Genomic DNA, 18994 nt, shown 5'->3' with positions numbered 1-18994 from the left:
CATGAACAAGGAGCATCTCTGTCTCCTTATGTAAGTGACACAGGGCAGGGGCCCAGTGCTTACGGAAACGCTCTTCTGTCCCACTCTCTCACTGGATTCCCACTCCACAGAGAAGGACGTCTCTGAGGTTAGCTCTACCCCTTGGAGGGCAGAAAAATCTAGAAGCCTTGCCTCCTCCAGGATGGCTCTCCTGTTATCCGTGGTGATCATGATGAAGTCGGCTTGCAGCTTGCAAGTTGGTGAGGGTAATCTGGCCCATCTCTTTCTTCTTCCAGCGAGAAATGGTCACAGTGACTGAAGTTATTACTGTGTACAGGGCACTGGGCTATGTGATGACCGCCACTTTCTCATTTAAATCACACAATCAGCCCCTGAGTTGGGGGTTGGAAAGCTGAAAAGACTTGCCTAAGGTCACGTAGCTAGGAAGAAGCAGACTCTTAATCCCTGCGTGCAACACTGCCTCCTTGTATGGCGCCAGCAGATCCTGGGCCATCCCTCTCCCTCCTGCTGCTCCAGGCCGAGGGAAGTCACCTCGCTTGGCCTATGCTTCCTCATCTGAAACGTGGGAAAAACAATACTTCCCTCAAAGGTATTGCGAGATTCCCATCTACTCTGTGTGTCACACACGGAGCCTGTTGCGCAGGCGGTGTTCCCACTCGCCATCATCCCTCAGACGTCCCCAGCGGGGTGGGGGAGGAGAAGGGTGACCTGCGGTCCCCAAGGTCCCCAACCACCCAGCTGTCGCAGAGGGCGGGACAGCCCGGAGCTGTAGGCTCCCTGAGCTCCGTTCCACATCACAGCCGATTAGTTACAAATAACTTCCTCTCCTCGTGTATCACTTACACAACAGAGAGAAAGGGACTATTGTTCCTGAGGAGGAAGGTCTCCCAGGCCCCCTCTCACCAGGGCAGCTGAGAGAAGCAATGGGGAAAAAAGGAGGGGAAGGAGGAGAAGCAGGGCACAGTCGTGGGAGATAACGGTGCAGGGGGGTCCCCGCAGTTGGGAAGGGACCAGCTGAGGTCCATCCTGGAGGGCAGCATGCAGGCAGGGGACCAAGGCTTAACAAGGCTCCTGAGCTGGGAGGGCAGGAAAGGGAGGCCGCTCTGGCACCGGCTCGTGCACCTGATTCCTCGACATCTGCTTGCCAAGTGGCCCCAGCTGGGGAGGGACTGCCCACCCCTCCTTGGGTAGCTGGAGCACAGCAGGTGCCCCGCCTCTGGATTTCTCGAGAGCTTTGGGCACCAGTGGGATCTGAACAAATGCCCTCCCTCAAAGCAGCTGTGGCTGGCTGGCTAGCCCTCCGGCCCCTCTGGTTTCAGTAAAGCCCAGTCTGGGACTGGGCCGGAGGCTCAGCATCAGAGAAGCTGCTGAACACGAGGTGCTGGCTGGGGCCCCAGAGCCTCCCTTTGCCCTTGGTGGTCCTTGACTCTGCTGTCACCACTAAGTGAGGTCCCTCCATTAAAGTGGAGGGTCGAGCACACACAGAGGACCCCTTTGTCATCCTCTTAGCACAGCTGAGATCAGCTGGCATTTTCACAAAGGGCTTTACTAAATACCAAGGGAGAACAAAAGGGAAATAATTACAGAAAACACGAAAAACCCAGCCCTGGCTGCCAAGTTCCCAAAGTACAGGTTTCCGATCCTTTGGTGATGATGCGTCGCCCTGAAGGCCTGGGACAAGGCGGCGGGCACCTTGCCTGGCTTCCCTGGTTCTCAGCCCTCGTGGCGGGCGCCATCTTGTTTCCTGCTTGGGAACCCGTTGGTCACCCGTGGACTCTGCTTTTGTCTCCTTTCCAGCCTGACCTCACCCCAGACCCCCCCTCACTGGGTTCTGATCTCTGGCCAGAAGCATGAGTCTTGTCCCCTGGGGGCTGGTGGGGTTGTGGTGACCAACTCAGGGTGTGATTACATAGTAATGGGAGTTTGTCCTCCTACACTGACCTCTACCAGAGAGGCCCACCCAAGTTGTCCTGAGCATGGGGTCTAGGAGGACCACCTTTGAAGACTGAAAGACAATTGGGTAAGGAAGGGGCAAACTTGGGACATTTTCTCTGTGGGAAGAGCAGAGAGTGTTCGGAAGATTGGTCTCGCTCAACAAACACTTCGCCCTTATGGTGTGCCAGACACTGGACAAGGTGCCGGTGATCTGAGGGTGAACTGAATCTCCAGTCTGAGGGAAGGCGGACAAGTAGCTGGGCAGTGATGAGCCGACGGCCAGGTGCTATGATGAAGCAACTCAAGGTGCTGGGGAAACTGGGATAAGGGGTGTCTCACCCAGTGCTGGTCGCCAGCAAGGCCATCACAGCCTGCTTGGAGAAGTGCATGGAGAGAAGGAAAGGGCCTCAGTGGTAAGGCTGGGGTGGGCCCACAGGAGCTCCCGGCCCGAGGAGAGGAGGAGAAGGCAGAGAAGGCCAACCAAGTAGCTTCCTGCTGGTGGCGTTGGCTAGCTGGTGGCTCCAGCTCGTCCAGCCCATAAAGTGGAAAGGCCCTCCGTCCCAGCTGCCCACTGCTGCTGTCCCTGCCAGCCAGGAAAGGAGAGATTCTAGTCCTCGGATACTCTACTTTTCACCCATCTCTGGCCATCCCCAGGTCTGGGGCTCAGGGACAGGGTCCGAGGGATCGTGCTTACCCAGTGTTACCTGAGACACTGCTTCAGAGGCAGATGCTGAATTGTCATCCCAGAAATAGGAAAAGGTCACAGCTGGGAAATAGTTCAGAGGGTCAAGACCATGAGGAGGCTAGACCAAAATGGAAAAATGAGTCAGGAAGCTGAAAGGCAAGAAACTGGGATGAGTTGAGGCAGGTGTTTTAGGCTAAAACCATGACTAATGCAGGGTGTGGGAAGCCAGGTGTTTTGGGGCAGCCTTGGGAGGAAGGGGCTGGCCTGCCTGTCCAGCATCTGGGACTAGACCCCACAGGTGCTCAGGGTGACTATTGTCATGGCCCAAACAGTGTTTCCATGGCCTACACCCTTGTGTTGACCTATATTTGCCCAACTCCCTGGGACAGGGTCAGCTCCAGGCCTGGTATGAGGGCTTCTCCCTCCCACGCATCAACCTCTCAGAGTCTGTCAGGCACCCGCTCAGGTCCAGCAAGGGGAAGACTCAGAAAAGGTTCCAGACATGGACCTACCTTCAAGGTATTTGCAATCTGGTTGGCAGAGAGAGCTCATGCTTACTGGAAAGAGCTTGGAGAAGACCTAGGCTGACCTTCACCTTGTCGCTTCTTTAGTAGCTAAGTGACTATGGGCAAATTACTTAAACTCCCTGCCCCTCCAACTTCTCATCTTCAAAATGGGCACAATTAAAACCATCTCCCAAGGTTGTGGTGGAATTCAGCCACGTTGAAGTGACTCAGGCTCCAGGCACATGGCTTGGCCCATAGTAAGTGCTCACTAAATGTCATTTTTCTCCCTGCAACACCCACTGATGACTGTGACGGTAAACAGTTCGATGTGGAATATCCAGCATTGACTTTGCTAGTGGATCTACTCAGAAGCCCCTGATGACAGCTGCGACCTGATCGCCTGGATGGTGATGGTGATGGTGAAACTCTGTGGGGTAGGAGGCAGAGGAAGGTGCGCACACACACAAATCCCTCCAACGGTTTGCTCCTTGCAATTAGCAGAAGCATACAATTCTTTATTTTTCTATCTGTCTCATGTCCAGGATGGCAAGGACCCTGCTCTGTAACTGGGGTGCTTTTGTATGTCTAAAAAGAATCAAAACTTGAATTAAAAAAAAAAAGTTGAATCAGAAGTCAGGCTATCAATGAGAGGAGTGCTATTAGTCCCACTCTGGATGGCTCTGACAAGTAGAGGAAGTTACTTTAGGTTATACAGCCAGTAAGGACTGGACTTGCAGCTCGGGAGAGCAGAGGACTGGATGTGAGCAAGGGTAGACTTCTATCAGCCCCATGGAAGTGCTGGGTCTCATCGCTTGCGGCCCCTCGCCTACCCTAGCTAATTCATCTCACGACCTAAGAAGCCAGGTTTAGAAGCATATGGTCCCAGGTCAGTGACGGAACAAGCCCATCTGTGGGAACCGCAGACATCGGCCGGGTATGGAGCTCACTCAGGAGTGTAGGAAGAGAGGAGACGCCTCAGCCGTCTGTTGCAGCTCCCCGCGGATGGACGGAAACTTTGAGGGAAACTCTGCAGCGCAATCCCGGCCCCCCGGGGCGGTGCCTGAGACACAGTAGGGCTGAAACAGTTTGTGACGAATGAAAGCATGAGTGAATACAAACACACACACCAAAACAGCACATGCACGCCTCGACACACACAGTCACGGGCAAACATGCCCAGTGCGGAAGTGCTCAAAACCTTCAGTTACAGACAGGCAGATACAACACAGATATTTCAATACACACACTCACGCACAACACACACCTGTGCCCACATACACAGATCCAAATCCAAAAAAAAAAAAGACACGCCTAAACGCATGTCCTACACATACACAGATGTTATGGGCAAACATACACGATCCAGATGTGCACAAACACACATCTACTCACCCCCATCCACATCCACAGCGATGCCTAGACCACCCTCCATCATGACCCCGGGCCCCGGGAGGAGTCTGTCTGCTCCATGAGCCCTAGCATGTGGGAGCCTGTTGGAAGGTTCTTTGCAGCCCCCGCTTAGCTGGCGGAAGACTGGCCCCTGGCTCTCGGACCTCCGGGCTTGGCCAGGCAGGGAGGCAGTGTCTCTGGCAGGCCCGCGTGGGTGGGCAGGCAGGTCACTGGGGTGAGAGCTGGGGCTGGCCTGGCCTCTTTGGTCCCGGCTGGAATGTGAGAGGTAGCGGCTGCCTCTGAGCTCCTTGTCTCCCCTCCGCCCCCGTCTCCCACAGCACCCACAGGCCCCAGGCCCAGGCCAATCCCTGACTCCTGCAGGGTTCTTGCAGCCAGGGGACTGTACGTGCAGGGCAGTTGGGCTGACGTGTGCTCAAGGACCGTGGGAGGGCACACGGAACGCCCAGAGATGCACAGTCTTACGGGGAAACCAGTCCAAATGCTCACCCACACGGAAAAACACACACACAAAGACACAGACGGGCATACAAATTCACAATCCCACTCAAATGCACATTCAGGCACACTTGCAGACACACCTAGAGATAGAGCAGACAGACACATACACACATAATCACACAAACCTACAGAGATATGTGGCCAGATCCACACACAAGCCTCGTTTGAACATACAGCAGACACACACACACGTCTACAGCACAGAGACTCCTGGCACATGTGGACCTCCAGAGTCACACACGAATGCCCATACACATGGGACATACACAGACTCCTAGAGGCAGACCCCTGCCCAGTTAGAGCATTTCCTCCTTCTCCTGGGACAGGGAGGAAATGCTGCACTAGGCCACTCTCCAAACCACACGTGGCAGCCTGAGAAAACTGCTTCCCACAGGAGGGAATAGTGCTAGATCCTCAGCCAGGTGCCCACTATGGGGGTGCCCTGCTGTCTGAGTGCTTGACCAGAAGCATGGTACCTGGGGTGGAGAGACAGCTCTGGCGTCCCACACTTGTGTGTTGTCTCTCTCAGTTCCTGAAAAACACAAAGGCACACGCACACACTTCTCAAGAGTGCATATGTATGTTCAGCATATACGGGCAGGGGCACTCTGGGAACCTCGGTTTCTTCATCTATAAAATGGGTTTACTAATCTTTTCACCCCTGATTCCTGTGGGGATGGCACAGGTGGCACCCTAAAGGGCCAGACCAAACGGCTGCCTTCCTAGGGATCCGGAGCTGCGGTTTCTTCCAGACCGGTAAATTCTGGAGCCTCGTGGCGAACATTGGGCTCCACCACCTGGCTGCCCGCACCCACGCCGGCCTAGAGGAGAGGGAGCGCCCTCGCCCTAGGTCACGGGCGCCCCGTGGGGCACCAGGCTCCGAGCGGCCCCGGGGGCAGCTGCGGGCTGGAGTGGTGGCGGCGGCGGGGCGAAAGCTGCCGCGGCTGGGGGGAGGGGGGCGTCCCTTCTCGCCGCAGGCCGAGAGCGCTCGGGTCCGCGCGGCAGCCGCCGCCGCCGCCACCCCCGCCGCCACCCCAGCCCCGCGAGGCGCTCGGCCGCTCCCAGGCCTCGTCGACGGTGGGCGGGGCGGGTCTCCGGCCCCGCCCCACTCACGGCCCTTGAAACCCGGTCGCCAACGGGCCGCAGTCCCAGAAGGGAGCCGCAGTGTGCGAGGAGACTGCGTCTCCACTGGCCAGCCAAGAGAGGCCCTGGGGTCGCGCTGGGCGCCCGACGGGCCCTCCCCAGGGACCCGCCTGCCCCACACCGCCCCGCCCCGCCGGGCGCTCCGCATCAGGTGCCCCGGCCCCAGCCCTACCTGCGGGCTCCAGGCTCCTGGGGCTTCCAGAGGATGCTCGGGCCACCTGCGGGGACCTCGGGGCAGCAGTGAGGTCCTCTCCTCCTGTGCCGGGGGCTCCCCCAGGGGGCCGAGCATGGTGGTTTTCCCTTGGAACCTCCTGGCTTGGGACGTCTGAGAAGATGCCTGCCATGAGGCTGTTCACTTGCTTCCTGCAGCTCCTGGCTGGGCTGGCACTGCCCGCTGTGCCCCCCCAGGTAAGACCTATCCCAACCCCAGCCTGTCCCCCCAATCTTCCCAGCCCCCAGCAGCCCTCAGTGCAGGGGTTCTGAAATCACAGACCCACTCGGGGGAGTGGCACCTCCAGGGATGCCCACACTCTTCCCAGGAGCCAGGCTGGACCACGTCTTCTGGGAGGAGACCTCAGTCAGGCTGGGCTGTCCCAGACTCCAGCTCCAGGGTCTGTCTTGGTGGGGGCAGGGAAGCCACAGGGAAGGAGGGAGGTTTCCTCTCTGGCCCCTGGAGCCCTGGTGGCTTTGCTAAAAGCATCTTTCCACTAATCCCAGGCGGGTCCCTGGCCTTGTGGTCAGGGTCGAGGCCCCATGACCAGGCAGGCGCCCCCAGGACCTCTGACCTGGCCTGGTGGAGGGGAAGCCAGCTGAAGAGGCCATTGGTGGGGAGGCTGGGCCCTGCCCCCACTAGGGCTCTGGGTGAACCCAGGGCTCCTGGGTGGGCTGGGGGTGAGACAAGAGGACCTGCTGTGCCCTCTTTCCTGGGTGGGCAGTCGGAGTTCCTGCGTGCAGGGCCTGGGGAAGTGATCAGGGCCCTTTTCCCAGGAGCCGGGTGAGTCTGGCTGGGAGCCAGTTTGGGCAGTGAAATCCTGACAAAGCCAATGAGATCCCTTCCCACTGCACTGTCCTGCTGCCCAAGGAGTCTCCAGCTCCAACCGAGGAGCGGGTGGGCTGGGCAGCCCTGTGGGGCGGAAGAGCCTCACTGCCTTCCACTGCCTGTCTGCGCGGCGGGGCTGGCCAGAGGTGTAACCTTACCGGCAGCACCAGCTCATGGCGCCACCGGCTCCAGCCCCTCAGCTCCCACCGGCTGATCACCTTCCCCCGCCCCCCCCAACCCCGGGCTCTGGCGCCCAGCCAAGGCTGCTGCATAGGGCCCAGCAGGGCTGGCCTGGGGCTGGGGAGAAGGGAGACCCCGAAGGACTGCAAGATCTTTGAGACCCAGAAGGCAAAGGGTCTCCCAAATCCTCTAGCCTCCCACCCTTTCCAGTCGAGGAAACGGAGGCCAGAGAGAGGGGTGGGATCCATCCAGGGTCCAGTGAAGTTTTAGTTGCATTCGGAAAGGGGCAGCTCTGAGGCAGGGCAGAGTGTGTGCAGTGGGTGACAAGGAGCTCAGAGGGGCCCCTACGCTCTTGCCAACGCGGCCACGGAGTGTAGAGGCCCGAGGTGGACCCCCTCATCTTTGACCCTTTCTGTCCACAGCAGTGGGCCTTGTCTGCTGGGAATGGCTCATCGGAGGTGGAAGGTAAGCACACTGACTGGGCTGGGCGTGCACTTGCTCACCGAGACTGCTCCGCCCCGTCCTCTGCAGGGGATAAGAAGGGATCAGCATCAAGGATGGGCACAGGCTGATAGGAAGTTCGGGAGAGTCTGCAAGCCGGCTGACATCCTGGCTGACAAAGTTGGCAGGACCTGAGAGATCCTTCTTTGGGGACCTAGAGGCCTAGCGAGGTGTACTCCTGCGCTGGGATCACCCCGCACACAGAGAGTGAGGCTGGGGCCCGTATACCCGGGGTTCGTCCGGTTGGCTCGGAGCCCCTTCCCAATATGATGTAAGGAGGCAGGCAGGGTCTCAGAGGGCAGCACAGGCAGGGAGAGCCAGGGGCCACACTAGGGGTCCAGGAGCTGGTTGGGTTGCATCAAGAGGGAATCTTCAAAGGGTGTGTCGTTTGCCAAAGAGACATACGTGCAGAAGACAGGAGTCGCGTGCCAGGCCCCCTGCCTTGCCCCTCCCTCCCTGCCCCTCTGGGACATGCAGCAAAGCCACACACCATTACCAAGGCTTTCTATCGTGCTGTGGGAGAGGGAGCGTGTAGGGGCATGCGCACACACACTCCTGATAGCCTCCGAAGGTGGGCACACCCTCCCTCTGCTGCACAGCCCACCTGAGGCGTCTGGTCCTCTCATGGGCCTGGCTGTGCTTCTGGGCCCCTCAGGCACTGAGAAGGTAGGGGAGGTAGCAGCCCTGAACTTCATGGACACTCTCTCCCTCTCCCTGCTGTGCCCCCTGGGACTGGCACAGTGTCGTGCTCTTGGGATTTGGAGAGGGGCCCAGCAGCCCTCTCCACCCCGTGGCCCCTTTGATGCTTTTTAGCGTATTTCAGGCAACAGTTACGGAAGAAGTCTGAGCCACCGATTCCTCATCTGTAAAATGGGAACATTAGATTACATGATATCCAAGGTTCTTTTTCTAAGACTGTGGGCTTCTCTGACTCCGTGGAGGAGACACAGGAGTACATATCTCCCAAGGACAGGGGCGAGGAGGCTCAGACGTGTCAGTTCGTTAGGGCAGCTCCCCTGTCATCCCCAGCAGTCAGGGAGGCTATACTGTGGTCAGTGGCAGTACCGTGAGTTTTGGAGTCCAGTCGCCACAATCTGAAAATACCATCCCCTCTTGCTAACACAGACAAGAGACAGCATGTTCTGTACTTTGCAGCCGTGGACGTTGATTTTTACTCTTACTCTTCGCGGTACTAGGATTGGGCATTTCCTGTGATTCTGCCCGCCCGCAGGCTGTGAACTGGGAAGGCATTCACAGTCTCCACATTTTGAGGAACCTGAGGCTCAGAGAAGCCCTCAGGGTCTCCTAAAGCCTCAGACGCTATTCAGTGTATGTGGCGAAGTCAGCGTGTATAGCCCCAGGCCCCCTGGAGCTGGGGAGAGGTTTCGGTGAGCCCGTCTGAGGCCCTGCAGCAGCCCCATGAGACTGTCCAGCCCCGGGCAGGTGCCTGAAGGAGCCACGGCCTCCAGTTCCTCTTACCTCTCTGCCTCCGGAGCAGGTCTGGGGCCAGAGGAAGGGCTCTCAGGAGCCGCTGAGCAAGATTCTCTCCTGAGGGGCTCAGCCTCCATCTGGGGGCAGTCCCCATGCTTCTGGAGCCAGCCCCTCACACACCCCCCTCTGATTCTCCCACTGTCTCCCAGACAGTGGCCTCCAAGACTCTTTCCTGGTGGCTGCCAGGTAAACTGGGCCCAGCCCGCCTCCTGCTTAGCCCTCGCGCCCTCCTCCTTCCCACACGCTCTGGCCATGTGGCCCAGAAAGGGTCAGATTTCGGGGCTCTGGGGCATGGTGGGGTGTGGGGTGAGGGAAGGAGAGCCCTTCTGCCTCAAACCCACGCAGCTCTACTTAACCTGGCCGTGGGCCCGTCCGCCCAGCCGGGTGGGGGTCCCTGTGGAGAAGGGGAGGAGGTTGAGTCCCGCCTTCTCTGCTGCTGTCCCCTCCCACCCCCCCACCATGGCTGATCCCAGAACAGGAGCCTGGGCTGTCTCTGGCGCTTCAGCAGCTGGCTGTTCCTCTGCTGTTATTGACGTTGTCCATGGCAGAGGTTAAATGCTCAGAGTTATGGAGCACTTACGGGTTTCAGACTAAACAGGTGCTCATGGAGTTCCATGAGGGTGGCGGTCCTCTGGCCTCACACCGCACAGGCCAGCTTCCCTGGGGCACGATGGCTGCTTACAGGGAGAGGGGCTTGTTTCCCCCTTGGGTCCTGGGAGAGTATCCCTGTGGCCTGGAGAGGTGGGATCAGGGGAGGCATCTGGTCCCCTGCCTGTCCCCAGGCCCAGCCCCTAGGACCCCCTAAGCAGACAGTGCGGAGTGGAGCGGCAGACACCCAGATAAGCATGGCTTATTGCCTCTGTGGCCGCCTTGGCCAGCTCCGCAGGGACACACAGCCTCTTGGGTATTTTCCGCCAGCTTGCGGCCCTTTCCAGAAGGCCTCTGCTAGGGCTGAAGTTTATTTTTCCTCTGAGATTACCCCGAGGCCAGTCCTCACAGGCTCAGTGGAATGGACTTTGGCCCCTTCTGCCTCCAAGGAAAGGCCACAGGGAAGAAGTGGGGGGCTGTTGGGAGAGGCCACAGCTCTAGGGCAGAGGCTGCGGGGTCCCCAGGGGATCCAGCTGTCCTAGCCACCCCCCCCCCCAGCTATGGATAACTGTCAGGTATAGGGCAGGATGACCCAGAGTGGGAGAGGTCTCTCTGCCCACAGTCTCAAGGCTGGGCTGGGTTGCACGCACTGACTCCCAAACCGTCTGCCAGAGCCGAGGGAGACCTTAGCAACCATCTAGCCCCAACCCTGTGTTTTCTTCCGGGGGAGGAAACTGATACACTCAAAAGGTTAAGTGACCTCCCCAAGGTCACACAGCCTGGACAGGGCCAGGACTAGAAGCCAGGTCTCCTAGCCCTAGCTGCTCACTTCCTCTGAGCCTCTTTTAGGGAGCAGGCCCCAGGCCTTTCCCCGAAGGAGCAGCATCTTTTGAGAGATTCTAGATCAGCCCACACAGGCTCCTTGACATGACCCCACCAGGACCCGGAAGGGGTCGGAGATGTCCCTGATAATTCTCAGTGAACCATCATTTAACCAATCAGTCATTACTCAGCCTGTGTTTCCCAGGTGTTTCCTGTCCTCACGGAGCCTCGACTTGGTTGTGAAGGAGATAAGATCTACTAGTGGTCGACACAGGGCAAGGCCTAGCGGCCAAATTCTGCTCTAGGGAGTAGCATCTGGTCAGACTGGAGAAGCTGGAGAAGGCTTCAGAGAGGAGCTTGGGTAGTGGGCTTTATTTGATTAGAAACGCGAAGGGGACGCGGAGCATATCCCCCAAGGTGGGGGTGACAGTGACGCAGCCGGCCATGGTGTGAGGGCTGGTCTGACGGTTGCAGAGAGTGGGTTCTGGGCACGTTGCTGGCCGTGGCCTTGGCTGCCAGGTGGAGGAGCTGGCTCAGAGCGGGGCGGGAAATAAGGACTAAGGGGAAGGCTAACCCTCCCTGTGGGGCTCTACAAGCCAGTCATGCAGAACGGACTGCTTTCTGCAAATTCCCCATGATCGAGAAAGCACTCGTTTGGGCCTGAGAAAGACCCAGAGGACATGAGGAGCTGCCAAGATATGCTCCTCCAGGCTCCAAGGGCACCAAAGCCGATGTGCGCGCCTGCGTTGAGAACAGAGCGGAGAGCCCAGACACTGAGAAACTCCCATCGCACTAGGATTTCTGTCTGGCAGATGGGCTGCGGGTCCAGCCATCACCCCAGAGGCCTCATGTCAGGGGTTCAGAGCCCAGGGAGCTCGCAGAGGCTGGGGGCTTCCTGGAGGAGGGAGCGTAGGCTGAACCTGGAAGAGCCTGCAGGGCCCGGGAGCAGAGAAGGGAGCTGGGCCTGACCCGGCCTGCCGTGTGTGTCTCCTCTTAGTGGTGCCCTTCCAGGAAGTGTGGGGCCGCAGCTACTGCCGGGCACTGGAGAAGCTGGTGGACATCGTGTCGGAGTACCCCAGCGAGGTGGAGTACATCTTCAGCCCGTCCTGCGTCTCCCTGATGCGCTGCACGGGCTGCTGCGGCGACGAGAACCTGCACTGTGTGCCCATAGAGACCGTCAATGTCACCATGCAGGTGGGCGCCCGGGAGGGAGGAGAGCGGGTCGCGGTCGCAGTCATGGGAACTGGAACTGACTCCCAGGCACGAGCTCTCCCCACCCACCCCTGTGCCAGCTTGGAGCCCACTGGCTTCCTGCATTACTAGCGCTCTGGGCCTCAAGCTTGGTCCTACCCCAAGATCTAAGGGTATCTGGTTGCACTTGGAAGAGAAGTGTGTTCAGATTCAGGAAGTCCCTGTGTACACCGGGAGCATTTGGCACTCTGAGCTTTACGCTCATGTACACACACACACACACACTGGTTTATTGAGCACTTGCTAGTGAGGCCCAGCTCTGTTCAAGGCGCCTCATAAATGCAACTTCTGTTACCTCAACATTCAGTCCCTCGAGACAAGGCTGAGGAGGACCAGGGCCTCCCTCGACCCACACACAGGTGCGGGGCTTTTTGCCCCCCACTCAGAGCAGAACGAGAGTACGTCACGCAAAGGCTGGTGGGAAGCAAGGAGTCTGGCCCTCCTCGCGAGGAGAGGGTGGAGAGGATATTGCAAGCCCACAGCCACCCCCCAATCCAGGCATCCAACCCTTCTCTCCCCGAAGGTCCTGAAGATCCGCGCTAAGACCCGGCCCTCCTACGTGGAGCTGACATTCTCTCAGCACATCCGCTGCGAGTGCAGGTAGGTCCTCGGGAGCGGCTGGGACAGGCCCTTCGTACTCGCCGGCCTCAGCTAAGTGGCTGCCCAGCCTCCCTGCACCTTCCTCATGGCTGAGGGAGACCAAGGAAGTCGGGGGCCAGTGGCAGCTTTTTATCCCCCTTTTATCCCTCTCGTCGGCCTGGTTGGCCTGGGGAAGGGGTCCCATCCGCTGGGGCACAGCTGCCCGAGACACCGTGGGGGCAACAGAAGCCTGGGTCCCTCCTAGACGTGCAGGGGCAGGGGGCACACTGTCCTGCTCCCTGAGATGGGAGGGAGCTGCCACAGCCCTGGAAGAGAAGTGTGGGGCGAGGACATTGCTGGTCTAGACATTGTCCAGGGCCCGACTGGTTCGCTGGGGAAGGGGACACTGGACTGAGGGGCAGAGGGGGATGAGCTCTGCAGGAGAAAGGCAGCAGAAAGTAGGAGTCATGGGCTTTCTTTAAAGTCATGCCTCCACCTGGCGGACACTCTGCCCAGCACCGGTCTTGCTGCCTTTGCCCAAGGCACCTTGACACAGTGACCAGGAGCAGCAGGCCCGGCACTTCCACCAGGCTCGGGAGGAGAGAGACGGGCTGCAACCTGGTACTCTCCTGGTACCCCTGAGCCGTGGACGGAGGCGCCAGACTAGAGGTCCTGAGCCTGTCTGGGGGCCAGGAGATGGGGGGGCCACCATTTCTCATGTGCACCTCTTCTGTGCCTTGCCCCACACTACGCCCTTGAATGTTTTCTCAGTTATTCAGCAAACATTTATTGACTACCTACTGTATGCCAGGCACTGTCCTAGATGCTTGGGATACAGTAGTGAGCAAGGCAGACAAGGTCCTTCCTCTTGTGACAACCCTGGGAGGTAGTGGGTACTGTTGTCGTCCCCTTTTATAGAGGAGGAAACTGAGGCTTGGAACAGTTACATTATTTGCCGCGACTAGTGAGTGAACCCCCGCCTGTCTAACACCTGAGCTTGCCCTTTCTCGTGCTCCCTCGCTCGTCCATGATCACATTCTTCAGGAGCCCCAGCGCTGCCCTGGGCTTGCCCTGCCTACTGCCCAGGGCTCTGGCCACCCCTTTTGGACCCAAGCCCAGGCTCCAGGCCCTCTTCTCTGTACCTCTGTTGGAGGCCCTGTTTCAGTCCGTTTCCTCCCTTCCGTCCTGGCCAGGGCTTAGCCACATAACAATAGTTCAGTAGTGAGCCCTCCCGGGCACAGTGCCACCGGTGACCTTTACCTCCTATGTCACCTTTGCCCTCACAGCTACTTTTTGGGGGCAGGCAGACTGGGGAGACTGAGTGTCTCTTATGGGCCCAAGATGGCAGAGACATGACCAGGCTGTCCAAGAGGCCCCGACTGGCCCAGGCAGGGCCCAGCGCTGGCTCCCAGGGGAGGTAGCTGGCCTAGGGCAGCATTCTGTGGCGCCAAAGTGGACGGTTACCACCCTGCCCACATCCCCACCCCTGTTCCCAGGGGAGACCGAGGCCCTGTCCCCTTCCAGAGGTCTGGGCAACAGGGACACCTTTCTTCTCACTTCTGGGCCACCAGCCACAGCCCCGCCAGGCTGAGCCAGACCATGCCTGGTGACTGTGGGGCTCGGGCTCCCCTCCCTCCATTCCACCACCTCCCGCATTCCCCCTGCTGTTGCCTGCTGTGGCATGTGTCCCCAGGGTGGGGGTGGCAGTTGTGCCCTGACAGGCAGAGCCTCAGCTGAGGGCAGCCATCCTCCCGTCCAGGGCCCTGTCCCTCATTCACTGTCCTTGCAGAAACTCCCACAATGCACTCTGGGAGGAAGGGCAGGTACAAGGGAAGGAAGTGAACAGAGAAAGTCAGCAGAGAACAAACTCACAAGTCCACAGCTTGATACCAGGAGGCTGAGGAGTGCAGAAGGGTGTGGAAAGGGGCCCGAGGAGGAGATTCCTATCTCTCTTCCTGGGGTCACAAGAGCCTAGAGTGGAAGCTGAAGCCCAGAGGCCTCTGCCCATCCCTCTCTTGCCGGCTCATCCTGCCCCCTAGTGGCGCCAGTACTAACTGCAGGACCCAGGCTCTGGAGGTCTGAGAGATGTGGGGGTGGCGGGGAGCCCCACTTTTTGGTTTCCTGACTCTCCCCTGGTCTCTGTCTGTTTTCCTAGGCCTCTGTGGGAGAAGATGAAGCCAGAAAGGTAAGTGGCCTGGCCAGGGCTCTGGGCTATTCTCGGGCCTGCCAGTCCCTGTCCTAGCATGGGGGCCCCCCCCAGCCACTTGGTCTTGACGCTTTTGGCTTATTGCAGGAGGAGACCCAAGGGCAGGGGGAAGAGGAAGAGAGAGAAGCAGAGACCCACAGACTGCCACCTGTGAGTGTGCGGAGGCGGGGAGCAGGGATGGCAAGGAGGCCTGGCCAAAGGGGAGCCCCAGCCCTGCCGGCAGGGATCAGCGGTTGGGAAGGGGAAAAGCAAGGCCCAGGGCAGTCTTGCGGCAGAACAGGGAGCCAGCATCTCCTAGAGAACCTAGGGCCCAGGAAGCATCAGGGGGCCTCCATCCTCCATCCGGCTTAGCCCCGCGTCTCCTCATGGCCCTGAGCAAGTCATGTCATCGCTCTGAGCCCTGTTTGTCTCTGTGTGTAGAAGGAGGGGAGCCTAGCGGCACTGGGGAGGTGCAACCCCCCATCAGCTCCCAGGCCCGTGTTTTTGCCAGCCCTCTGCTTCCCACCCAAGCAGGGGACCTTGAAGGGCCACTAGCTTCTTCTTTCCCTCTCAGCGTTACCTGCCCATCTTGGCTTCACACCTGGAGGCCCAGGCTGCAGCCCAGGCCTGCATGTGGCTGGGAGAGGATTAGAGTGGGGGTTGGGGGGGACCCAAATCTGTGAGAGTAAATAGTAAAATAGTAAAAATATAGTAATAGTAAAATACCTGCACAGAAATTCACATGGTGGTTCTGCTAGAGCCTGCTTCTTCCCGGTGCCAGACTCCAGGAAATCATTCATACCATGGAACTGGAGCTGACCCATGTTCTACCCCCATGAGTCCTCCCCTCCAAGACTTCCACCCCATTCCATCAAGATAGGGATTCTGGGGAGGTTGGTCCCCTGAAAGTGTGTGGCCCTCATTTGTTCCTTGGGCCCAGGCATGGACTGGAAGGAGAAGCTGGCAGTGTAGACAACGTGGGGTTCCCCCCAATCCCACGGACCAACAGTGAGAGAGCCCTGGACCAGCAGTGCTTCATTGCTCTGTCTTCTGGGACAGCAGAGCAACACCGCATTTGGGGAATCTCCTGAAGGAATTTTTTTTTTAAAGATTATTTATTTATTTATTTAACAGGCAGAGATCATAAGTAGGTAGAGAGGCAGGCAGAGAGAGAGGTGGAAGCAGGCTCCGCGCTGAGCAGAGAGCCTGATGCAGGGCTTGATCCCAGGACCCTGGGATCATGACCCGAGCTGAAGGCAGCGGCTTTAACCCACTGAGCCACCCGGGCACCCCTCCTGAAGGAATTTTAAAAACTCATGTACTCCCTCACTTATTTTTAAGTTGACATTGAACTTTTTCACCAAAATTATAAATAGTTGCAAAGGGTATCATTTCTGGTGTGTTATAGATGTTAGTATTTTAGCAAAGTCATTATATGTCCTCCAGGTTACCCCACAGGATAAGCTATCCTGATATTCACCATCATTCACTTTTTTTCACAAAAAGATTTTATTTATTTAATTGATAGAGCACACAAGCGTGGGGAACAGCAGAGGGAGAGGGAGAAGCAGGCTCCCTGCTGGGCGAGGAGCCCGATGTGGGGCTTGGGACTCGATCCCACGACCCTGGGATCATGATCTGAGCCAAAGGCAGATGCTTAACCAGCTGAGCCACCCAGGCGCCCCTGCCCATTATTTCACTTTAAAAATGAGATGTGAACACTCTGCTTTAGTGGTCGTGTGTTTACATTGCTTCTTTTCCCCTTGGCCTTGTATATCCCTTCCACTTGCCCCACAGAGTGGCCTAACTTAATATGCTTGAATGTTCAAAGTCCTTGACGTATCGCCTTGTCTTATTTATCGGCCATGACAATGGCATATACATCGAGATGATTTTCATTTTCCTATGAATAGAAAACTCTAAATTAAGCTCTGCCCTGGAATAAATCATTGCAATAATTATTAGTAGTACCACTTGATCAAAACAGCACAAATACATCATTATTTTAATAAATGCAAAACACAGAAGTATCATCAATGTTACCAGGAGTGCATCTCAGTGAGATGGCAGTGGGTACCTCTTTTTAATTAGTTAATGAATCCATTAATGCATGTTACCTCCTGCCAGACCGAGACAGGATTCAGCATTAATTCCATTCTCATTTTTTAATAGATGGAAATGTTGAGAAACCATGCTCACATAAATAAATGGGACTAGATGTCACGCAGTCATTTGAACTCCTTCCAAGTTATTTGCCAAAGCCTCAAGGTGATCTCACAAAAATCACTCCTCTTGACGTAGTAGCTGACAATTCGGTTAAACCGTTCTTCAATTTTGTTGAAAGAGGAAGACGGAAACCACTTGACTTGCAAAAGGCTTGGTGGCTTGGTGGCCGGGTTGTAGGCCCTTTCTCCTTTCCTAATTCTCACCTCAATATGCCAAGTTGTCTTTTTGTTCACCATCCCCAGCCCAGTACTTTTACCCTGGAGCAAAGGACTGACCCGGTTTAGGAAGGAACAAGATGCTCCTTTCCTTTCCAGAGGGAGCAGGACAGTTGTGGGCAAGGCCATGGGAAAGCAGACCTCGGGTACTTCTCATGAAGATGGCTTTCAGGCAGAGGATATGAGCAGGCTGAAAACCCAGTCTCTGAGCACCATCAGTACTCACACACCCCTCAGACAACCTCCATGCACATGTGGGGTTGCCTGTCCCCCTGCTAGGGGACTGCTGTCCGAGAATAACCAGAGGCATTATTGTGTGGAGCCAGACTGGGTTCAGAGTTGGCTCTGTCACTGAGTAGCTGTGTGACTTCCAGCAAGTTTCTTAACCTCTCTGAGCCTTAAGTTAGTTTGCGGATTTTTGTTTCTGTTTTCATTTTTGTTTTGTTTTGTCTTCGAAAGGAAAGTGGCAATGGGGCCTTCCTCACAGGAAGTTATTAAAGGGCAATGAAAAAGTGCTTTGCACCGGGCTCGGCACCGGGCTGGGCACCAGGCTAAGTGCTTGGTGCAAAGTAACTCCCAGCTTCTCCGCCCCGGTGCGAGCAGAGACGCAGGAAGGCTGCAATCTCCCTGTGCTCCCTGTCCAAGCTTTCCCTCCAGGTTTGCCCCCCTCCCATAGGAGGGCCCCCCACCCTCCCTGGGTGCTGATACCCCCTTTCTGTGTTTGGTCTCTGGCAGGTGCGGCCATACTGTTCCCCGGAGGTAACCGGCCCCTCGGAGGAGAGTCACCTCCGCCCGGCTCCTGTATTTATTATTACGGCCACACTCAGTCCCCTCCCTGCTGACGCCTCTATTTATTAGCCAGTTGTATCCCTGCTGAATGACTTGCTCCCTCCGCGATGAGGGGCAGGGAGGGACAGGACCCTCAGGAATTCAGTGCCTTAAACAGAACGTGAGAGAAAGAAGGCGGCCCCGGAGCCACGTGTGCTGCAGCTGGAGAAGAAACAAGACCTGAGGCCCGGTGAGGGGCCGGCCAGGCCCCAGCGGGCTTCCTTGGAGCGGGAAAGAGAGCGGGGACGGCGGCAGGGCCCGGCCCGGGGCTCCGCGTGGACAAGCAGCCCCGACTTCTGGGGGGAGGCAGGCAGCGGCCGGAGCAGCAGCAGCTCCGGAGACAGGCCATGGCCTGGGGGCCTCTGCCACGGCTTGTCCCCTACGTCTCTCCTGACATCTTGTCACTGCTCGTGCTGGGATGTTGTTCTTTACGGTCAAGGCGTCCCCCCCTGCCCCTCTCAGGGACATAGGCAAAGAGGGGGCCCTAGGCTGGCCGTGGAGCCAGCTGCCCCTGAGTGGCTGCTGTGTGACTGCCAAGCCAGATTCTCTTGAATAAAGTATTCTAGTCTGGAAACAGCTTTTCCAGGGGTGTGTGTCTGTGGAGCGGGGGACCACAGAAGCAGAACGCGGAAGTGGGACAGGAAGAGGGACGATGGGCTCAGGGCCACCCCCACCCCCACCTCCGGTGGCCCCAGCCACTCCCGCAGTATCCCACGGTGCTACCTTCCCAGCTGCTTCAGGCAAAAACCTGGGGTCCGCTTCTCCCGTGCTGAGGTGTTCCCAAGATGTAGTCTTGGCTTTAAAAAAAAAAAAAAGATGTGGTCTTGGCCTCAACGTGGGGGCCCCTGGTTCCAGCCACCCTGAACAACCTCAAATTCAAGAGCACATTCCTCTTCCCCTCCCCCCGGCCCC

At 57.7% G+C, this 18994-nt stretch overlaps 1 protein-coding gene across 2 annotated transcripts; it reads left to right on the top strand.

Moving 5' to 3' along the window:
• Nucleotides 1-6373: 6373 nt before the first annotated feature.
• On the top strand, nt 6374-18644 carry PGF (placental growth factor). Of its 2 annotated transcripts, XM_044229805.1 has the most exons (7): nt 6374-6585; nt 7819-7861; nt 11796-11992; nt 12573-12649; nt 14784-14813; nt 14922-14984; nt 17990-18644. In XM_044229805.1, the coding sequence occupies exons 1-7, from the start codon at nt 6511-6513 to the stop codon at nt 18015-18017; spliced, it is 513 nt and encodes a 170-aa protein (XP_044085740.1). In that variant the 5' UTR covers nt 6374-6510; the 3' UTR covers nt 18018-18644. The 2 variants fall into 2 exon arrangements, with proteins under 2 accessions (XP_044085740.1, XP_044085741.1); XM_044229806.1 differs by lacking the exon at nt 14922-14984.
• The last annotated feature ends 350 nt before the right edge of the window (nt 18645-18994 follow it).

The sequence above is a fragment of the Neovison vison genome, chromosome 13 (assembly GCF_020171115.1).
Source record: "Neovison vison isolate M4711 chromosome 13, ASM_NN_V1, whole genome shotgun sequence".
NCBI classification, from domain to species: Eukaryota; Metazoa; Chordata; class Mammalia; order Carnivora; family Mustelidae; genus Neogale; species Neogale vison.
Note: the sequence above shows the minus strand (reverse complement) of the source record. Positions and strands in the feature narration are given on the sequence as shown.